This window comes from Serpula lacrymans (assembly GCF_000218685.1).
Source record: "Serpula lacrymans var. lacrymans S7.9 unplaced genomic scaffold SERLAscaffold_1, whole genome shotgun sequence".
Lineage (NCBI taxonomy): Eukaryota > Fungi > Basidiomycota > Agaricomycetes > Boletales > Serpulaceae > Serpula > Serpula lacrymans.
The window spans coordinates 2,009,767-2,025,283 of record NW_006763290.1 but is presented as its reverse complement, the minus strand read 5'-3'; the positions used below and the strand labels follow the sequence as shown (position 1 = coordinate 2,025,283).

General features: G+C 41.8%; 4 protein-coding genes across 4 annotated transcripts; 3 read left to right on the top strand and 1 right to left on the bottom strand.

Moving 5' to 3' along the window:
* Window positions 1-758: 758 nt before the first annotated feature.
* Window positions 759-2,083, top strand: SERLADRAFT_404620 (uncharacterized protein; the record flags this gene model as incomplete). The annotated part of the gene is made up of 5 exons (XM_007312282.1): window positions 759-844; window positions 892-1,014; window positions 1,065-1,172; window positions 1,220-1,304; window positions 1,856-2,083. The coding sequence occupies 5 exons, from the start codon at window positions 759-761 to the stop codon at window positions 2,081-2,083; spliced, it is 630 nt and encodes a 209-aa protein (XP_007312344.1).
* A 1,908-nt stretch (window positions 2,084-3,991) lies between these two features.
* SERLADRAFT_404619 (uncharacterized protein) lies at window positions 3,992-6,654 on the bottom strand (the record flags this gene model as incomplete). The annotated part of the gene is made up of 15 exons (XM_007312281.1): window positions 3,992-4,036; window positions 4,168-4,267; window positions 4,352-4,387; window positions 4,543-4,742; window positions 4,795-4,893; window positions 4,976-5,081; window positions 5,173-5,189; window positions 5,233-5,286; window positions 5,445-5,622; window positions 5,730-5,935; window positions 5,996-6,036; window positions 6,093-6,176; window positions 6,227-6,298; window positions 6,357-6,434; window positions 6,477-6,654. 15 exons carry the CDS (start codon window positions 6,652-6,654, stop codon window positions 3,992-3,994), a joined length of 1,494 nt encoding a protein of 497 aa, XP_007312343.1.
* A 2,018-nt stretch (window positions 6,655-8,672) lies between these two features.
* SERLADRAFT_432017 (uncharacterized protein) lies at window positions 8,673-10,110 on the top strand (the record flags this gene model as incomplete). The annotated part of the gene is made up of 2 exons (XM_007312280.1): window positions 8,673-9,491; window positions 9,865-10,110. 2 exons carry the CDS (start codon window positions 8,673-8,675, stop codon window positions 10,108-10,110), a joined length of 1,065 nt encoding a protein of 354 aa, XP_007312342.1.
* Window positions 10,111-10,155: 45 nt separating this feature from the next.
* On the top strand, window positions 10,156-10,518 carry SERLADRAFT_432016 (uncharacterized protein; the record flags this gene model as incomplete). Its single annotated transcript, XM_007312279.1, has 2 exons — window positions 10,156-10,446; window positions 10,504-10,518. The coding sequence occupies 2 exons, from the start codon at window positions 10,156-10,158 to the stop codon at window positions 10,516-10,518; spliced, it is 306 nt and encodes a 101-aa protein (XP_007312341.1).
* Window positions 10,519-15,517: the final 4,999 nt, after the last annotated feature.

Here is a 15,517-nt window from a genome sequence, read left to right as displayed (position 1 = left end):
GAACATGGCAAAATAGAGATGTTCAACCATGTTCCCAAACAGTGTTCTCTCATGGCAATGTTGTCAACATTAGTGTCAAGACTTTTTGCACAGGTGAAAGGAAGGTCTGTGCGCATCTCAACATTAAACATATCTGGCAGCTAATGTCTGCCACTGAAGCTTGTGAAGTGAGTCATTGTCCCCATACAATTTTTTTGTGGAAAACTCAATCCTGCTCCAGATTGGTGTTATAACCCCTACAAACTGCACAGTCATCCCTGAATCACCCACTCAACCTTCACCTGCCATTGCAAAGATGGGTCTCATTTTTGCTAATCCGGCTCCTCCCTTGACTGCAAAAGCATGCAGAGAAGGGACTGAGTCTGTTGTCCATGACTGATGTTTCATCTTACTATACAACACAACATTTTTATATGAAATTTGTAAACTTTCTACAATGTTTTCAATTTCTTCACCAATCACTGTTAACAAATAGAACAATTATTTGAGCAATACAAGGGTCTTTTCTTACTTGTGTCACTGATAAGTCCATCCTGCCTGCTGTGCTTTCTAATTTACTTATTTCAATACTGATGCTCCATGATATCCCTGTCATGGGCCTTTTCTAATCACTCTTTCGGACTTCCCTCTGTTTTTTTTTCATGATAAGATGGCAACACGGCAATCCTTCCACTCTTTTAGTTTGGCTGCCATAATTGACCTGGAATTAACTCTTCTTCTTCTTCCTCAACCAATATCTTCCCATTTTTCAAAGTACCATGCCTGCCTCTAAATGTACCGCTACTCCTCCTCCAAAAATTAATGTAAAGAAGGCGAGACTGACAAAAGATCCTAAGGAAAGAAGGTAAGGCATTTTTACCCACCATGATCTCTAATTATACCTTTTAGCAGCAACACCTTGTCAGAAGTGTCAGAACTTTCTAAACATGTTTCCAATTTAGACGTCTTACATTCTAAAGTGTGTGATCACTCCAACAAGGACGATGTTGCACCAGAAACCAATACTTGCTTGTTGTAAGCACTTCACAACACTCTTTGAACACAACAACTTATTCCTTCTTCAGCCTAGAGACTAAAACTAAGGAACTTACACCTACTGTTGCATCTGTGGGTGATAAGGAGCTTGTTGAGAGTAAAAACATTCCCTCTAAAAAGGTTGACACCCATTTAATGTATGTCTCACCCTCTACTTGGAGAGTTCTTACTGATATTTTCTCAGCACTGAGGATGCCAAACCACGCAATGCAACAGAGGAATTGACAGTGAATGTTGCTATTGATCTGGACGTGGGCACAACTCTTGAGGTCACTCTCATTCAGTATACTCTATTTTTCACTTTCCAACGCAAACTGCTTTTTAAAAATTTCTTACAGCCACATTCAATTTTTCCTCAATTATGCCAACAAAGAAATCTGTACTTACAACATTGACACTTTGCCAAACATTGACACCTGGGGTCCCAAAAGATGTAACAAAGATTGGACTTATTACCTTTGCAAAAAAGCACCAATAATCCATTCACAGTTTGGGTCGCAGGAACAATGTCCAATATTAACTTATATGCCACAGGCCCTCTTGGTCCTCCTCTTCTGCAAGCCAGAATCTTGTTGGTTCTGTTTGGGCAAGATACATGTGCTAATGCTCACGCGCAGATAAGTGCTTTGCACAATCCACCCCTTGGTTGGTTCTTGCATCCCTTCCCTTTATTTTCAATTCCAACCTCCTCCCCAATCACAACTTCAATTTTCTTGGAGAGATTTACAAGCCATTCACTTTCAAACCAACTTCAATGACCCTAAGAGAGAAGTAACAACATATTTCTTTGTTTTTGATCAAATCACCAATATCCATCAAGCTTTATCCTTTCACCAATGTATACAATGTATGTGTTGCTTTCAAGGACAAATCTGAGATGGATATTTACCCTGCTTGTTGTCTGAAAGAAGGCAATATTGTGTTGACAGAAGTTCACATCAAGCACTACAAACCCAAAGTGTCTGCCTTGCAGAATGTGGCCGCAAAGTCAAACACCAGTCATTCCAGACAAGCTACTATGTGGTCCACTTGGAATGTTCAATTGTAAAGAATACAATCCAGACTGGTTGTAAAGCCAAAAGGTTCTTTTGCCCTACTTTGACACAGCAGTCTTCTCTAAAATGTAAAAACTCTGAATATTAAAATAAGCTTGCCATGCAAGCCACCCTGTTGGCCATGTCTACTCCGGATGTGAGACATCCCCTCGCATATGCCTTCGCTGAATGAATCTTATTACTTCCATGATATTTCCCACTTCCAAACTTCCAAAATCAACCACTTGTTCCTGGTAAATTATGCTTTGGTAGCTTGAATCCATTTCAACTCCTTGGGTCGGCATGCCACCTCTTGCAACAACTACACCACTGGAATCTACATAATTTGGATGGGAGAGCCTTCTAAGTCATGTATGCACTCCTTCAGCAATGGAGTGTCCCCTCAGTTTCACTGTCAAAAACAACTTGCCATTGTGAAATTCAATCCCCTCAATTAGTCTTTCAAGCCACACAGTGAGCAGCTTTCCTGTGCTGGACTCACAAAGGACAGCTGGGATTTCCATTGGTGTCAACAGTCCTGGTCCCCAAAAGACCTCATGAGACACTCCATCAATAGAGTACAACCCTTGTTCTCTACAAAATTTAAGCTCTCTACTGTTAAGGACGCTAGCTACTCACTTTTCAGACATTGTTGTGGTATAACACTCCCTTCCCCATTATTCAAAATTGTCTTCAATAAACGCAAAAATTCCAATACATCTATTCTTCTCCACATCATTATACTGAATGTCACCAGTGATCACATAACTATTTACTGAGCTTCAACTCCCGGTACCAGGGATGCCCATAGGGCCGTGTATCTTAGAGAATAAAGACAATTGATCATCCTGATATCGCAAGAAAGCACGTGATGAGAAAATTTTGAAAGTCAGCTGAACTTTGATTCTGAACCTCTCCACAGCGGCTGGACTTTACAGCTAATTGCAGATCATTAGACATGTCAGTGTAAAAATCACATACAGGCGGACTCAAAAAATATGAATTCCAAAAAAATACAGAGACTGTATCCTAAACCTGGTCGATGCCGCTCGAGCTAACTATTACAAGTAAGGAGGACAGATATTTTGTGTTGAACGATGGTGCCAAAGCATAATTATTGGCAAGGCATGTAGCACACAGATGTGGCAGATTGGCTGTAAGATAGAATATAAATATGAGACATTGCTAAGGAAGGTACTCAGCATTGACAATGGCCTCCCAACCCAACCCCAAATACTTCTTCAACAACCAAATGCCTAATCTTGACCTCTATTGAGGCCAGTATCAACCTGGCCCCTCTCTGCACTCTGCTAGCATCCTATGGACCTCTATGCAATTATTACATTACACAATTTTTGGACCTTTAAATTTCATTCTCCACCTTAACTTTCTTTCATGGTTCTCACACACTAGCCAATATCATGTGAAAAAACAATGGTGGCCACAAAAAGCCGGTTATAATCACAGAGTAAATCTTCGGGCAAAGCTCCGAAGTTTGCTTATGTAATATAATTTCTACAGAAAGGTCCATCAGTCTTCTGACTCTGGTAAAGTAGCAGCTGATACATCTTCTAGCCCTGGTAAAGTTGTAGTCGGTATACATTACCTGGTCAGTTCTATCAATATGTTGGTATGTGATAGCTTACGCCAGCAATGCTATATCTCATAGAGCTCTTCAGTCTGGTGACTGGTAAAACAAGAGCATGTGTATTTTCTTCGGTCTGTTTCACCATCCTGACTATCTTTGCCATATAGCTTATGCTAGCTCTATTATGACCTCCATCTAGCAGCTTGCTGTGACTTTCATCTGAGTCTCTGATGCATTCGAGATAGCGGTATCTAGCATTGTTCTGGATTCATTTTGTTTGGTAAAATCTGTATATTAGTACCTAGTAGTAAGTAGAACTACTGGTAGACAATTATCAGAGCAACATTGTATATGCAACAAGATTTTGAGTTGAATAAGCCTGCGAAAAACACCTAAATCTACTAATTCATATAAAAATATATATTAGAACCCTGGTTTTTCATAGCAGCCCGCTTTTCATGAATCTTCGCCAGGGCACTGTATTACAGACTTTTATAAAACTTCACTTACTTGTGTGGCCACGTATGCAACAGAAGCTTTCGTCACGACTTGCATGCTATGTATCCTGGCATTACCAGAGCGTGTGGCCTTAGATTCTTGGTCAACAAAGCTGGGTGAAGTGAAAATGTGATCAAAAGCCTATAGAAAAAGATCAGCCTAAGGGAATCAAGGCTGTGTAGACTGACCCACACACATTAACCACTTCTTAATAGGCCGTTCCAGGGATCCTCTGCATTGTATTTGTAGTTGGCATACAACATTATTGGCCACTGGTCACCGGAATCTTGAGTTTGACCATTTACAAGCTTATTTTTGATTCTGAAAAGGTTAGTTAATTTTATGGATTGCGGGACAGGTCTTCAGTTAATTCCAAGGGAAACTTACTCAGTATTTGACCAGTCTAACACGGAAGGGCATAGGAGAGTGCCTGTGTGTTTGTGGTTGAAGCTGCATCCAGCCTTCACATTGCGGGGAATATGAGGCGCAAATGTCTGCTCCTTGGGCATGATCCAATCGATGACAGCACTCCTGATACCCTTACCCTTGGTGTCATCTGATCTGGCTCCATTGACTCTTTTCTGAATCTGTGTAAGGTGTGAATATAGTTAGCTTAACATGAAACAAGGATATGTATACCAAATCTGTGATGTGGATTATGTCCTCCCCGGAAGGATCTTCTCTCATCAAATGTTTCTTGAGCCCAGGCAATAGTTTGAGCAAATCCAGGAATACAAACTATTCCCTGCATTCCCTATACAGTGATCAATAATTAAAAACAGTGTCCTAGCAATGAAAACAGAAAACATAGAATATATACAGCAGTAAGTTCTTCCTCAGGCTTGTCAGAGACCATACGCCTGATTCCATTCTCAATAAGACCTTGAACATTACAAAACACATGTATAGCCCTTCCAAAGTGGCAACTGTGATGGACAAGGGGATTCTGTGCAGTGCTGTGATGTAGTTAAGAAAAATTAGTGACCACATGTCCTTCAACAGCGCTGGGAAACTTACTATCTTTTCCTAGGGCCCTTGACCATGGCGATAGTGAGTGTTTGAGTCCTCAAGGCTTACTTGGATGTCAAAGTACTTCCCCAATATCAGGATAACTTGCAGAACATCATGATCCTGATCATGAGAGCGATGAGGATTTCAGTTTAAATGCTAGTCTGGGCACAAAGTGCTAAGATGGAGTCATCTCCAGCATCTTGGAGCTTCAGAATGTTCTTGCTGATAAATTGGAAGAGTTAGAGGATGTGCGTGAAAGGGCCGCATGCTTATCATACCAATTGGCGGTTTTGGAAGGTTTTGGTACACCCAAGTGTGACTTGCCTAGCTATGAGGATGAGAGTTTTGAGGATTGAGGATTCAAGTTGACAAAGCCATCGAGAGATCAATGACTTTGTAGCATTGTGATATGCAAAGTAGTCTGAGTCCTTGAATAGATGCTGTCTGGAGCGAGTTCTATGAAGGCAAGCATCATTCTAATTTCAAGTTGATTCTACCAGAGAAACATCATTAAAGATTACATCAATTTGTGGACAGTAGGTGCCCTTCTTTGTATGACAGACAAGAGAGCAGCTGCAATAGGGGATTCAGGCTGCTCCGTCAATGCATTGTGATACTTTCTTAAATAACTCTCAAGCAGTATCTTATTCAACGCTTCTAGTATTCCATCCCTTGTCTTCTTTATGTCACGCAGAGTGATAGTGTGCGTCAGATCCACAAGAGACGGATTGGACACTCCGGACCTCCAGTTGCCAATGAAAGGGTAGATCTAATATTATTATACTAGTCATGCATGCAGTCTCTTGCTTGATTTCAGTTATTGATGTACCAATGCCGCAAGATCAGCAACAGTTGCCTTTGCCATGACACCTACATCATAATAATCAAACATGGGAGGCATAAGGAGTAAATAAAGTCAAACTTACTACTCTTGATAGCTAACTCATTTGGTTCGCTGCAAACAATAGAAATGCTTGTGTTGAGAGACTTGGGAGCAAGTTGCAAAGACTCTTGAGTGCCAGGATACATTGTGATTAAAGTGAGACAAGTCTCCATATACTTGCTGAGAGCTGGACTGCATCCCAGACAGGTGCAATGTCCTTTAGCCAATTGAGGAATCTTGCATTTGCATCTGTGAAAATCGAAAAAAAAATAAGATCTGAGCATATATCAACAACACCTGAACAAACCTTCCAGATCAGTAGACGCTGTGTTGCTGTAACTGTCCACAACATAGTTTACAAATGAAGTGTGAGAGGCTGTTTGTACTAACAGTGAGATTATCTCAGATATATCAAGTTATCACTCACTTGATGCCTCATAATTCACCAAACTCCTATCCGAACACTGACTACTATGTGCTTCTGCAGCACTAGTGTCTTGAGCTTGAAGAGCTACAGTCAGGCGCTGGTGACTGATACTGGTGAGGCAGCCCAACAACACCTGCAGTATGACTCCCACACCAAATAAAGTCCACAGGAACAGCATGGGGCACTGTGCAGGTCACCCAGTAGTTCCAGCTTTGCTTTCACTTGTTACTTGTGGGGGTTGGGCAGATCAATTGCGACTAGTGTTACAATACACAATTTTTGGATCTTTAAATTTGATTCTCCTCTTTAACTTCTTCTGTAGTTTGTAGTTTTCACACACTGTGCCATGTGGCACTTTTCATTTTGTTCAAACTCCCCTTTCTCGCACTGCGCGGCCTTTTTTTATTTTTAGCTACAAGTATCTCACACAGTGGAGCTGGTCACATAGCTGTGCTCTATGACATTATCAGCCACTGTTTCCATCAACTGTATAGTACACATGTACAAACAACCTGTAGTAGTATAAATACCCAGTAAGATCCAAAAGACTCCTCAGCGAGTCCTCCTATTATTTACCCACAACAAACTTGGTCCTATCTAAAGGGTAGCCACTCCCCTCATTTCCTTATAAGCTTTGTCTAAGTTGTGTGCCAGAGTATACAAAATGCTGGTTGTAACAACTAGTAGTGCCAGGGCGGGATTCCCTGGAACATTGGGGCATGGACAAACTAAAACTGTGGTAAGAACTTGCTGCGCCTTGACTCAGACTCGGACCATATTGCACTGGGAAGGGAAGAGACATGTAGGTACAAAGTAGTTGGTCTGGCCAACCAGGCCACATGCTACTGGACCAATTCAACTGTCAACTGTGCACACTCAAGAAACATTGGAAATCCAACCATGACCTCACTGTTCACTCAATAGCCACCCGTCATGGAACACTGGGCAACGAAGAGGCAGACAAACAAGCCAAAGCAGCCAGCGAGGGAACCTCAAAAACTTCACCAAGAGAAAAACTCCCACTCTGTCTATGCAAAACCCTACCAGCCAGCTCCTTCACCATTAAACAACAACACATTGCTACCACCAGACTCACCTGGAAAATATTATGGGCACAATTGCCCCGTGCTGAGCGTTTAGCATGCCTCGACAACAGTCTCCCAGCTAAGACTTTCATTAAACCAATTGCTGACCTCCCCCGCTGTCAAGCCAGTATACTGATCCAACTCCAAATAGGTTACATACCTCTAAAGAATCACCTCTTCCATATTGGGGTAGCGGATGACCCCACTTGCAAGAACTGCCCACTAGGGAGACAGAGTTGGACCCTTTTGGGGATGGCAAATTGTTTGATAAGCCAGTTGACTCACTTGAAATTGCTGATGAAATGTATATCAGACCTTTTAAGTACAATTAAATGTATGAACTTATGATTCATGGTTGTTAGGTCATATGGGTAAATCAGAAGAAAAAGTATTTCAAGATGGTGGTGGAGTAATATTTGAGATGATGGGACATACCTGGGGTTGGTTCCCGGGCACTGGATTTGCACTGGGGAGTTGGCATTTGCAACATTTTTGCGCATCCTGGGACGCTTGTCCAGGACACAACCAAGATTATCATGAGCAGGAGTTTCAGAGTTGGCTGCCTTGGAGGACCGTACACATCATTGCATGGCCGTGAAAACAGTTGGGGTAGAACTTGTGTGGTTTTCCTGTGTACATAAAATGCTGGATGGGATTATTGGTGTTTTACTTGGTAAACCAAGAATTATTTATGTCCATCTCATCACTTGCTAATATCTGGCTACACAGGCCTTCAGAATGGTTACTTGGGACATGGTCTCATTCATTGTGACATTAGTGATGGCAATTCATGGCTTTGAGTCAAAGCTGCCTTGCCCCATTTTGCTGTCCCAGATTGGCCTGTTAACATCAGTAATGACTGGTATCCACAGCATCCCGGAGTTTTAGGAGATTGGGCAATGGCTGAAGATGTTCAAAATGGTGACACTGAGAGGACCACAAAATATCTGACCATGAGTTTTTTTACTCCATTACAATAGGATGATTTCTTATATCTTTGGAATATTAGGGGACATATCCTTACCAAGCTATAGGGAGAGTTCTACAACCTGACGTGCCACATGACTACATCCATGACATGGAGTCCATTTTCTGGATGCTATAGTTGATCATGGTCAACTCCAAAGGCCCCTACTGTCAGCAAATCAGCTGGGATGAGAAAGCAAAGCAAACTACAGCTTGCAAAAAACCTGTGTTGACAAAGCACTCAACCTCTCAGAAACAGAAGCAATCTGCAGCCGGAAAGAAACCTGTGTCATCAAAGCGCTTAGCCCCTCAGAAACAGAAGCCTCTGGAATCACCACCTCATCAGCACAGTGATGTCTCATTACGCAGTCACATTACCCCTGTCTACAAAGAGGATCTCCCTAGGAATAGTACTAAGGGAGGCATCCTGAATATCCCATCTCATCAGTCGCAACTCTCTTCTCACAGCAAACAGGACAATATTCCTGCCTGGGTCAAATGGGGGTGTTACACACTTGATGCCAACACAGTAGCAATGGAAAAAGTTATGCTCTCATGCGTACACTTTATGGCATGCATCGATTATTATTTCTGCAGGCATATGTCTGTCAGGGCAGGGATGGTCAAGCTTTTTAGTGCATTCATGTGGAGTGAAACATTTAGTGGTGATGGGAACATGCTTTATAGTCCTTCCCCCAAATATATTTCATATCAGGAGATGGTGGATATTGTGAAAGATATGAGGAACAGTATTGAGCCTCAGTCTGATAGGGTGGGAGCATCTGTGGAGGTTATCAATGCTGGAAGAGAGAGGTACCAGCTGCAGCTCCAAGACGTGAAGAAACCATCTCTCTTGTCTTTGCCTGTCGACCATTACAATCCCCCAGACCCACTCATATCTTGGCCCAGCAAGCCTTCAAGTGGAAATAAACACACTTCAGATGGAAATAAAGGGGAGGAGCCTGTCAGCAAGTGCCTGAGATCAACACGCACCCGTAGCAGGCAAAAAAAGTAAAAGGAAGTACTTTTTTTGTCTTTTATTTTACGATTATGAACAAATCCTGAACTGTGCCTATAGAATGTATTGCTATCAGTCACAGTGTAGTCTGTAGCTTTACATATAATCTTTAGGTTCAATGATATGTATTCAGACTGTTGTATTTTTGCCTTACTGACCTTTGCCATCATTGTGCTTGTCACGTAAACGCCCATCCATCTGATCCAGCAGGTGCCTCTACTGCTTTTATATCCCTCTCTATGTCTAGCATCTCATTATGGTTGTCCTACGATCAGTACTTCCGGCTTTAAATGTTCAAGTTGAGCTCACATCTGCCCAGTCTACAGATGAGGATCTTACAATCTGTCCTGCTTATCACAAGAAGCTTAAAACTCCCCAGGGCCTGATATCCTATCTGTCGTCAACAAAAAGCTGCAAGCAATATAACAAATGGAAGCTACAAAGTTTGACGATTCCAGGAGAACTTGATAGGGGCAATGATTTGGAGATAAGGGAAGTACCTGATATGTTACCTGATAAACTTAGACCTATGGATGAAGACCCAGAAGACGTGGTGGATGACTAATATAATTGTCTCTATGACTTTACTCCCACAGAATCTGAGGAGAATATGGCTGGACCCTCAAAGCTTCCTGATGAAGATGATAAGGAGCGTATTGAGGTACCCCACCCTACTGCAGGCAAGGTAATTAGGATGGATAAAACGGTATATGAGAGATGGAAAAGAGAATTTGGAGCTGAGAATATGGATGGTGATATGGATATGGACTCAGATAAGTCAGATGGATCAGGGAACATTTTTGCACCCTTTGCATCAGAGCTGGACTGGAGGGTTGCTTGCTGGGCTGTACAGGATGGAATAGGCCATAAATTATTTGATAGATTAATGGCAATACCAGGGGTATGTTGCCTCTTCTCTCTTTCAAGCACATATACTGATTTATCTATTTCAACCAAGGTGGCGGATAAATAAGGTGTATCCTACCATAATATATATGGGCTCCATAAGCTGGTTGATTGTGTTCCAGAATGTGCTACTTGGAAAACTAGAGAATTGTGGTTCAGAAATAGTCCCAAGCATAAGCATATGGTTTATAATTGTGATCCTATCAAAGCTATCAAGTCCTTGCTAGGAAATCCAGCTCATGCCAAGGACATTGTCTACAAGCCCAAGCGTATCTTCACCAATGCTTCAAAATCTCACAGGATTTACAATGAGATGTGGACCGGAGATTGGTGGAACACAGTACAGGTAGGTGGCATAAATCCAAATGTGTCATTTCAGATATTTGATGATAATATTCCCATCTAGAATCGCTTACCTGAAGGTGCCTGTGTAGTCCCTGTTATCATAGCCACAGAAAAAGGGCAACTCACCCAGTTCTCTGGCAACAAGTCTGTTTATCTAGTGTATCTAACTCAGGGAAATTTGCCCAGATTTATGCGCCGTAAACCTTCCAAACACGCCTATATTCTTATTGCCTATCTCTATGTCAGCAAAAATGTAGGAGACAATCTATCCAAAAAGCAAAAGTCAGCACATATTCAACAACTCTTTCATGACTCAATGCGCATAGTCTTGGAGCCTCTGATAGAGCCTGGAAAGCATGGAATGGAAGTCACAGGGGGAGATGGAAGGGTTAGGAGGATCCATCCCATCCTAGCCTGCTATATAGCTGATTATCCAGAACAATATCTCATCACCTGTGCAAAATATGGGACCTGTCCTGAATGTGATGCCTCTGAAGATACCATGGGAGAAAGATGTCCAGGGAGATGGAGGACACAGAAGAAGACTGCTGAGGTTATATCAACAGCCAAAGTTGACGCAACCTCTATCAGCAATTTCCAGGAGAGATGCAAAGCTCAAAATGTGTCTGGGGGTGTCCGTCATCCTTTCTTGGAGGGGTTTCCTCATTGCGATAGCCCCTGATATACTCCATCAACTCTATCAAGATGTCGTAAAACATCTGATTCACTGGTGCTCTAGCTTGATGACCAACAAAGAGCTGGATAATTGCATTCGTAGACTCCCCCCTTGCTTTGGTGTATGGCATTTCAAGCATGGTTGGTCACAGCTATCCCAGATATCTGGGACGGAGAGAAAAATATGGTGAGGATTTTACTGGGGTGCATTGTAGGGAAGGTCCCCTCTCAGGCCGTAACTTGTTATAGGCACTTCTGGGCTTTATCTACATGACACAATATACAAGCCATGACAATACCACCATTCAATATCTGGAATATTGTGCCAACAAGCACATTTTTGTCCATCTTGGGGTACAAGAGCATCTCAATGTTCCCAAGTTTCACTCCATGCTACACTATGCTGAGTGTATTAGAAATTGTGGCACCACTGACAATTACAACACAGAAATGTTCAAAAGGTTCCACATAGATTTTGCCAAGGAAGGCTGGAGGGCATCAAATTTCCATGACAAAGTTCCTCAGATGACTCAGTGGCTTAGTAGGCAGGAGAAAGTAGCTATGTTAGAAAGTTACCTGAACAACTACAAGAGAGAAGAAGAGAAGCAGGTAGAGTTGGAAGGAGGTATACAGGCTAGTTTATTGCCTTCATCCAAACCCCTATCTATTTTCCTGGCTAAATGACCACATTCCCCTGGCCAGACACTGAAAAGCATTCAAACAAGTCATCAATGTCCATCTTTCTCATATCACCTACATACTTTCCTTAACAAATTCATGGACAGAGGGAACACAATCCCTAGAAATCAAGTGGCCTTGGCCCAGCTTCCATTTGATTGACTAAATATTTGGCACTCATTCAAATTTGTGTGGATAGTCAGGGTAATGATATAGATAGCATCCAACATGTGGAAGGTATAAAGGCCAATCCTGAAAAAAGAGGAGAGGAGGGCAGATTTGATGCTGTTATTGTAGCACATAGTGATGAAGCAGAGGCAATAGGCCTGCAAGGTACGTCAAACTGTATTGTCCCTCTACTGCTTTTTTGCTTACTATGTCACTATAGGGATGAAGGTTGGGAGATTGAGGGTCATATTCTCACTCCCAGATATCCTTTATTCTTACAATATTGCACCTCATTCATGGCCCTTAGGCCCTTTGGCTTACGTGGAGTGGTACAAAATATCTAGAAATCCTGGGCAATTTCATCACATGTGCGTTGTTACCAAGTAAGTCCCTCAGGCAAATGGTGTTGCACCTGGTGCTATTATTCTACTGGGGAACATACATCAAACTTGTCATTTGGTTCCTCTTACTGGACCTGGGATTGTTTGGCCGTCTACTTGGAGGACAGATAATGTACTGGATGTTTGTGGATCATTTTTACTTAATAATTGGGCTAGCGAATTTGCATACCAAACAATATGGTAGTATAGAATTCATTTGTTGGAGTATAGTAACTTAAAGTCTATTATTTTATTATTGACAACTTTGAACTGATCTGATTGGCTTTAATTGCAATAAAAGTACTCTATATGTAGCAGTAGTGGCATCTATATCAATCTATAGTGCACTATTTGCCACAAATGCTATATTTGGTCTATTACCCAATCATACCAAACTATATCCAATCATAGTAAAATCATGGTTTCCTGATGAAGATTGGGCGCCTGTGTGAAGCTCCCCAGAAATGCTGTCACTGTTGTACTCCTTCTCTGCTAACAATTGAAATGCTCACAGTAGAGATCCACCACCTTCACTTGAACATAACCTATCCCTTCCAACATTTCTCTCTCTTGATTTCTCATATATCCTGCCAGAAAACCATGACTGGTGATTGTCTCATGTGTATAACACAAGTCCATGTATGCATTGGTGAGTGGTGGAAGATGTTTCTGAAATGCTTGATGTCTGCATTGGATTCAATCATGTTGCAAGAGGTGGTTGCATTGAGCCTTTTTTGTGCATCTATAATGGCTGGAAACATGCAGTGAGTTGAATGAATATCAATACTACGCTGATAATCTGACTTCTTCCATACTTCTCTATTCAAGTCACACGTCAATTCCTCAAACTCTCCTCCTGCATGGCTTATGTCCAGCCCCTTGGATCCATCAAGTATATTGGCAATATTAACACTACCCTTGTATCCATTATCAAAGTTGTCATGAGCATTGTTAAGAGGAAGACTCTTCAGTGCCTCGAGAGCTTGTTGCTCATCAGCAGTCATCTCTGCATTCACCATCTCCCATTTCACCTGACTAACACAAACTCACCTTGCATGTGAATTTTGCGCCTGTCATTTGCTTCAGTAACCATTTGCAACTTTCTAGGCTCTGCTTTGTGAGAGGAGCCAACGCACTGGACCCTTCCTGTGGACAGTTCAGTACAATTTCTTGGCCGTGTTTTACTGGAGCTGACCATCCTATGTGACAGAATATTGGCAGGAGAAACTTACCTACAGCAATGGTTAACCATATGATGATGCTGAGCAAGAGCCTCGGATTTTCTTAGGTAAGTCATCATGATAGCTGGTGAATATAGCTAAGCCTTACCACTGATTATCTGCTGATGTACATTATAGATTCTCACCCTGCAAGTATCAACTTCAACTGTCACAGGCCCTCATGAGTTGCAACCAGCAAGCATCACAAACGGGCACCACCACCACCACCACCACCACCTCTGTGAGTTCATGTCCCTCTTCTGTGTGAGGTAACGCTAAACTAAAACAAAAAACAAAACCTATCTCTCAACAAGCGTTGAGAGGAGGAGGTCAATGAGTTCTTGATGTCAATAGATACAAGGGAATGTTGTAAGTCAAGGATGAAAGACTCAGAGGTTTTTAATGTGGAGTTAAATGGGTATTTCAACTAATAAAAAGCTAAGGAACAAAGAAATACATTGACTAGGCTTATCCTACCAGAAAGACTAATCATTTGAATAGCTAAACAGTTTAGCTTTACGCACTGGTTGTAATGACCAAGAGTTTGTTACTCTGGCGCACAACTCAGACAAGCAATAGAGAGAAGAGAGAAGGAAGGGATCACCCCTTAGGTCTCAACAAGTTAGTTGTGCTAGACAACAGGAGGACTTGCTGAGTCCTTCCCCATGTATTGCTCCTGTATATATACTAAATACATGAGGTACTGTACAGTTGTAAATAAAGTTTAAAGCCCAATGTCTAGTATGTGACCGGTCACATGATGAGTCTAGACATTGGTCAGGTGTTGTGTCACATGACTGGTCATGTGACTATGAAAAGTTCAAAAATGTAAAGTAAAGTAAATGGTCACATGACTGGTCATGTGACTTGGAAAAATAAAAGTAAAAGTGCGAAAAGTGAAGTGTAAGTAGGTACTGGTACATCAATTGTAACACTGGTCGTTATGGAAGTTTTTTTTTCCTAACAAGGGGTCATGTCTACAATACAGGGGCAGCAACTTGGTTTGGGAGTGAGAATGCTATGGATTTCTGGGAAGACATAATTGGGAGGGACCCTGACAAGATAGCAATTCCAGTGGGCCTGTTTGCAGAATCAAAGTAAATATCAATTCATTGATTACACTTATCCTATTACTACCTGTTCTACTGCTACTTTCCCAGGTGTGCATGAGTGGGATAATCTAGCAAATAGTCGTCGGCAATGTACTAGATTTTGTAAAAGCAGCCTTTGTAAGTAGAATCAATCCCTACAATATGTTTATATTCTATATCTACCCCACATCCAGGCAGTGTTCTTAAGCGCAAGATAAAGATGGATTATGAGTGGATTGTGCAAGGACGACACGACAGTGATGATGTAAGAATGTAGTCATTGGTCACTGATGCTACTGGGGTGAGCTTGTTGCAGTTTCCTAAGGCCTCAAATTAATCAAGGTATAATACAAGAGGTGCGGAAACACCTCTATTGCCTCTTATTAAAGGTGCATCAGTGGGGAAATAACACGTCTAATAAGAGGCATTCTGTGGGAACAACAGGTGATTCTCTTCTAGATAAAGTGTGTGCTTGTCCCATAGAAGAACCCAGCTTACAGACTGATTTG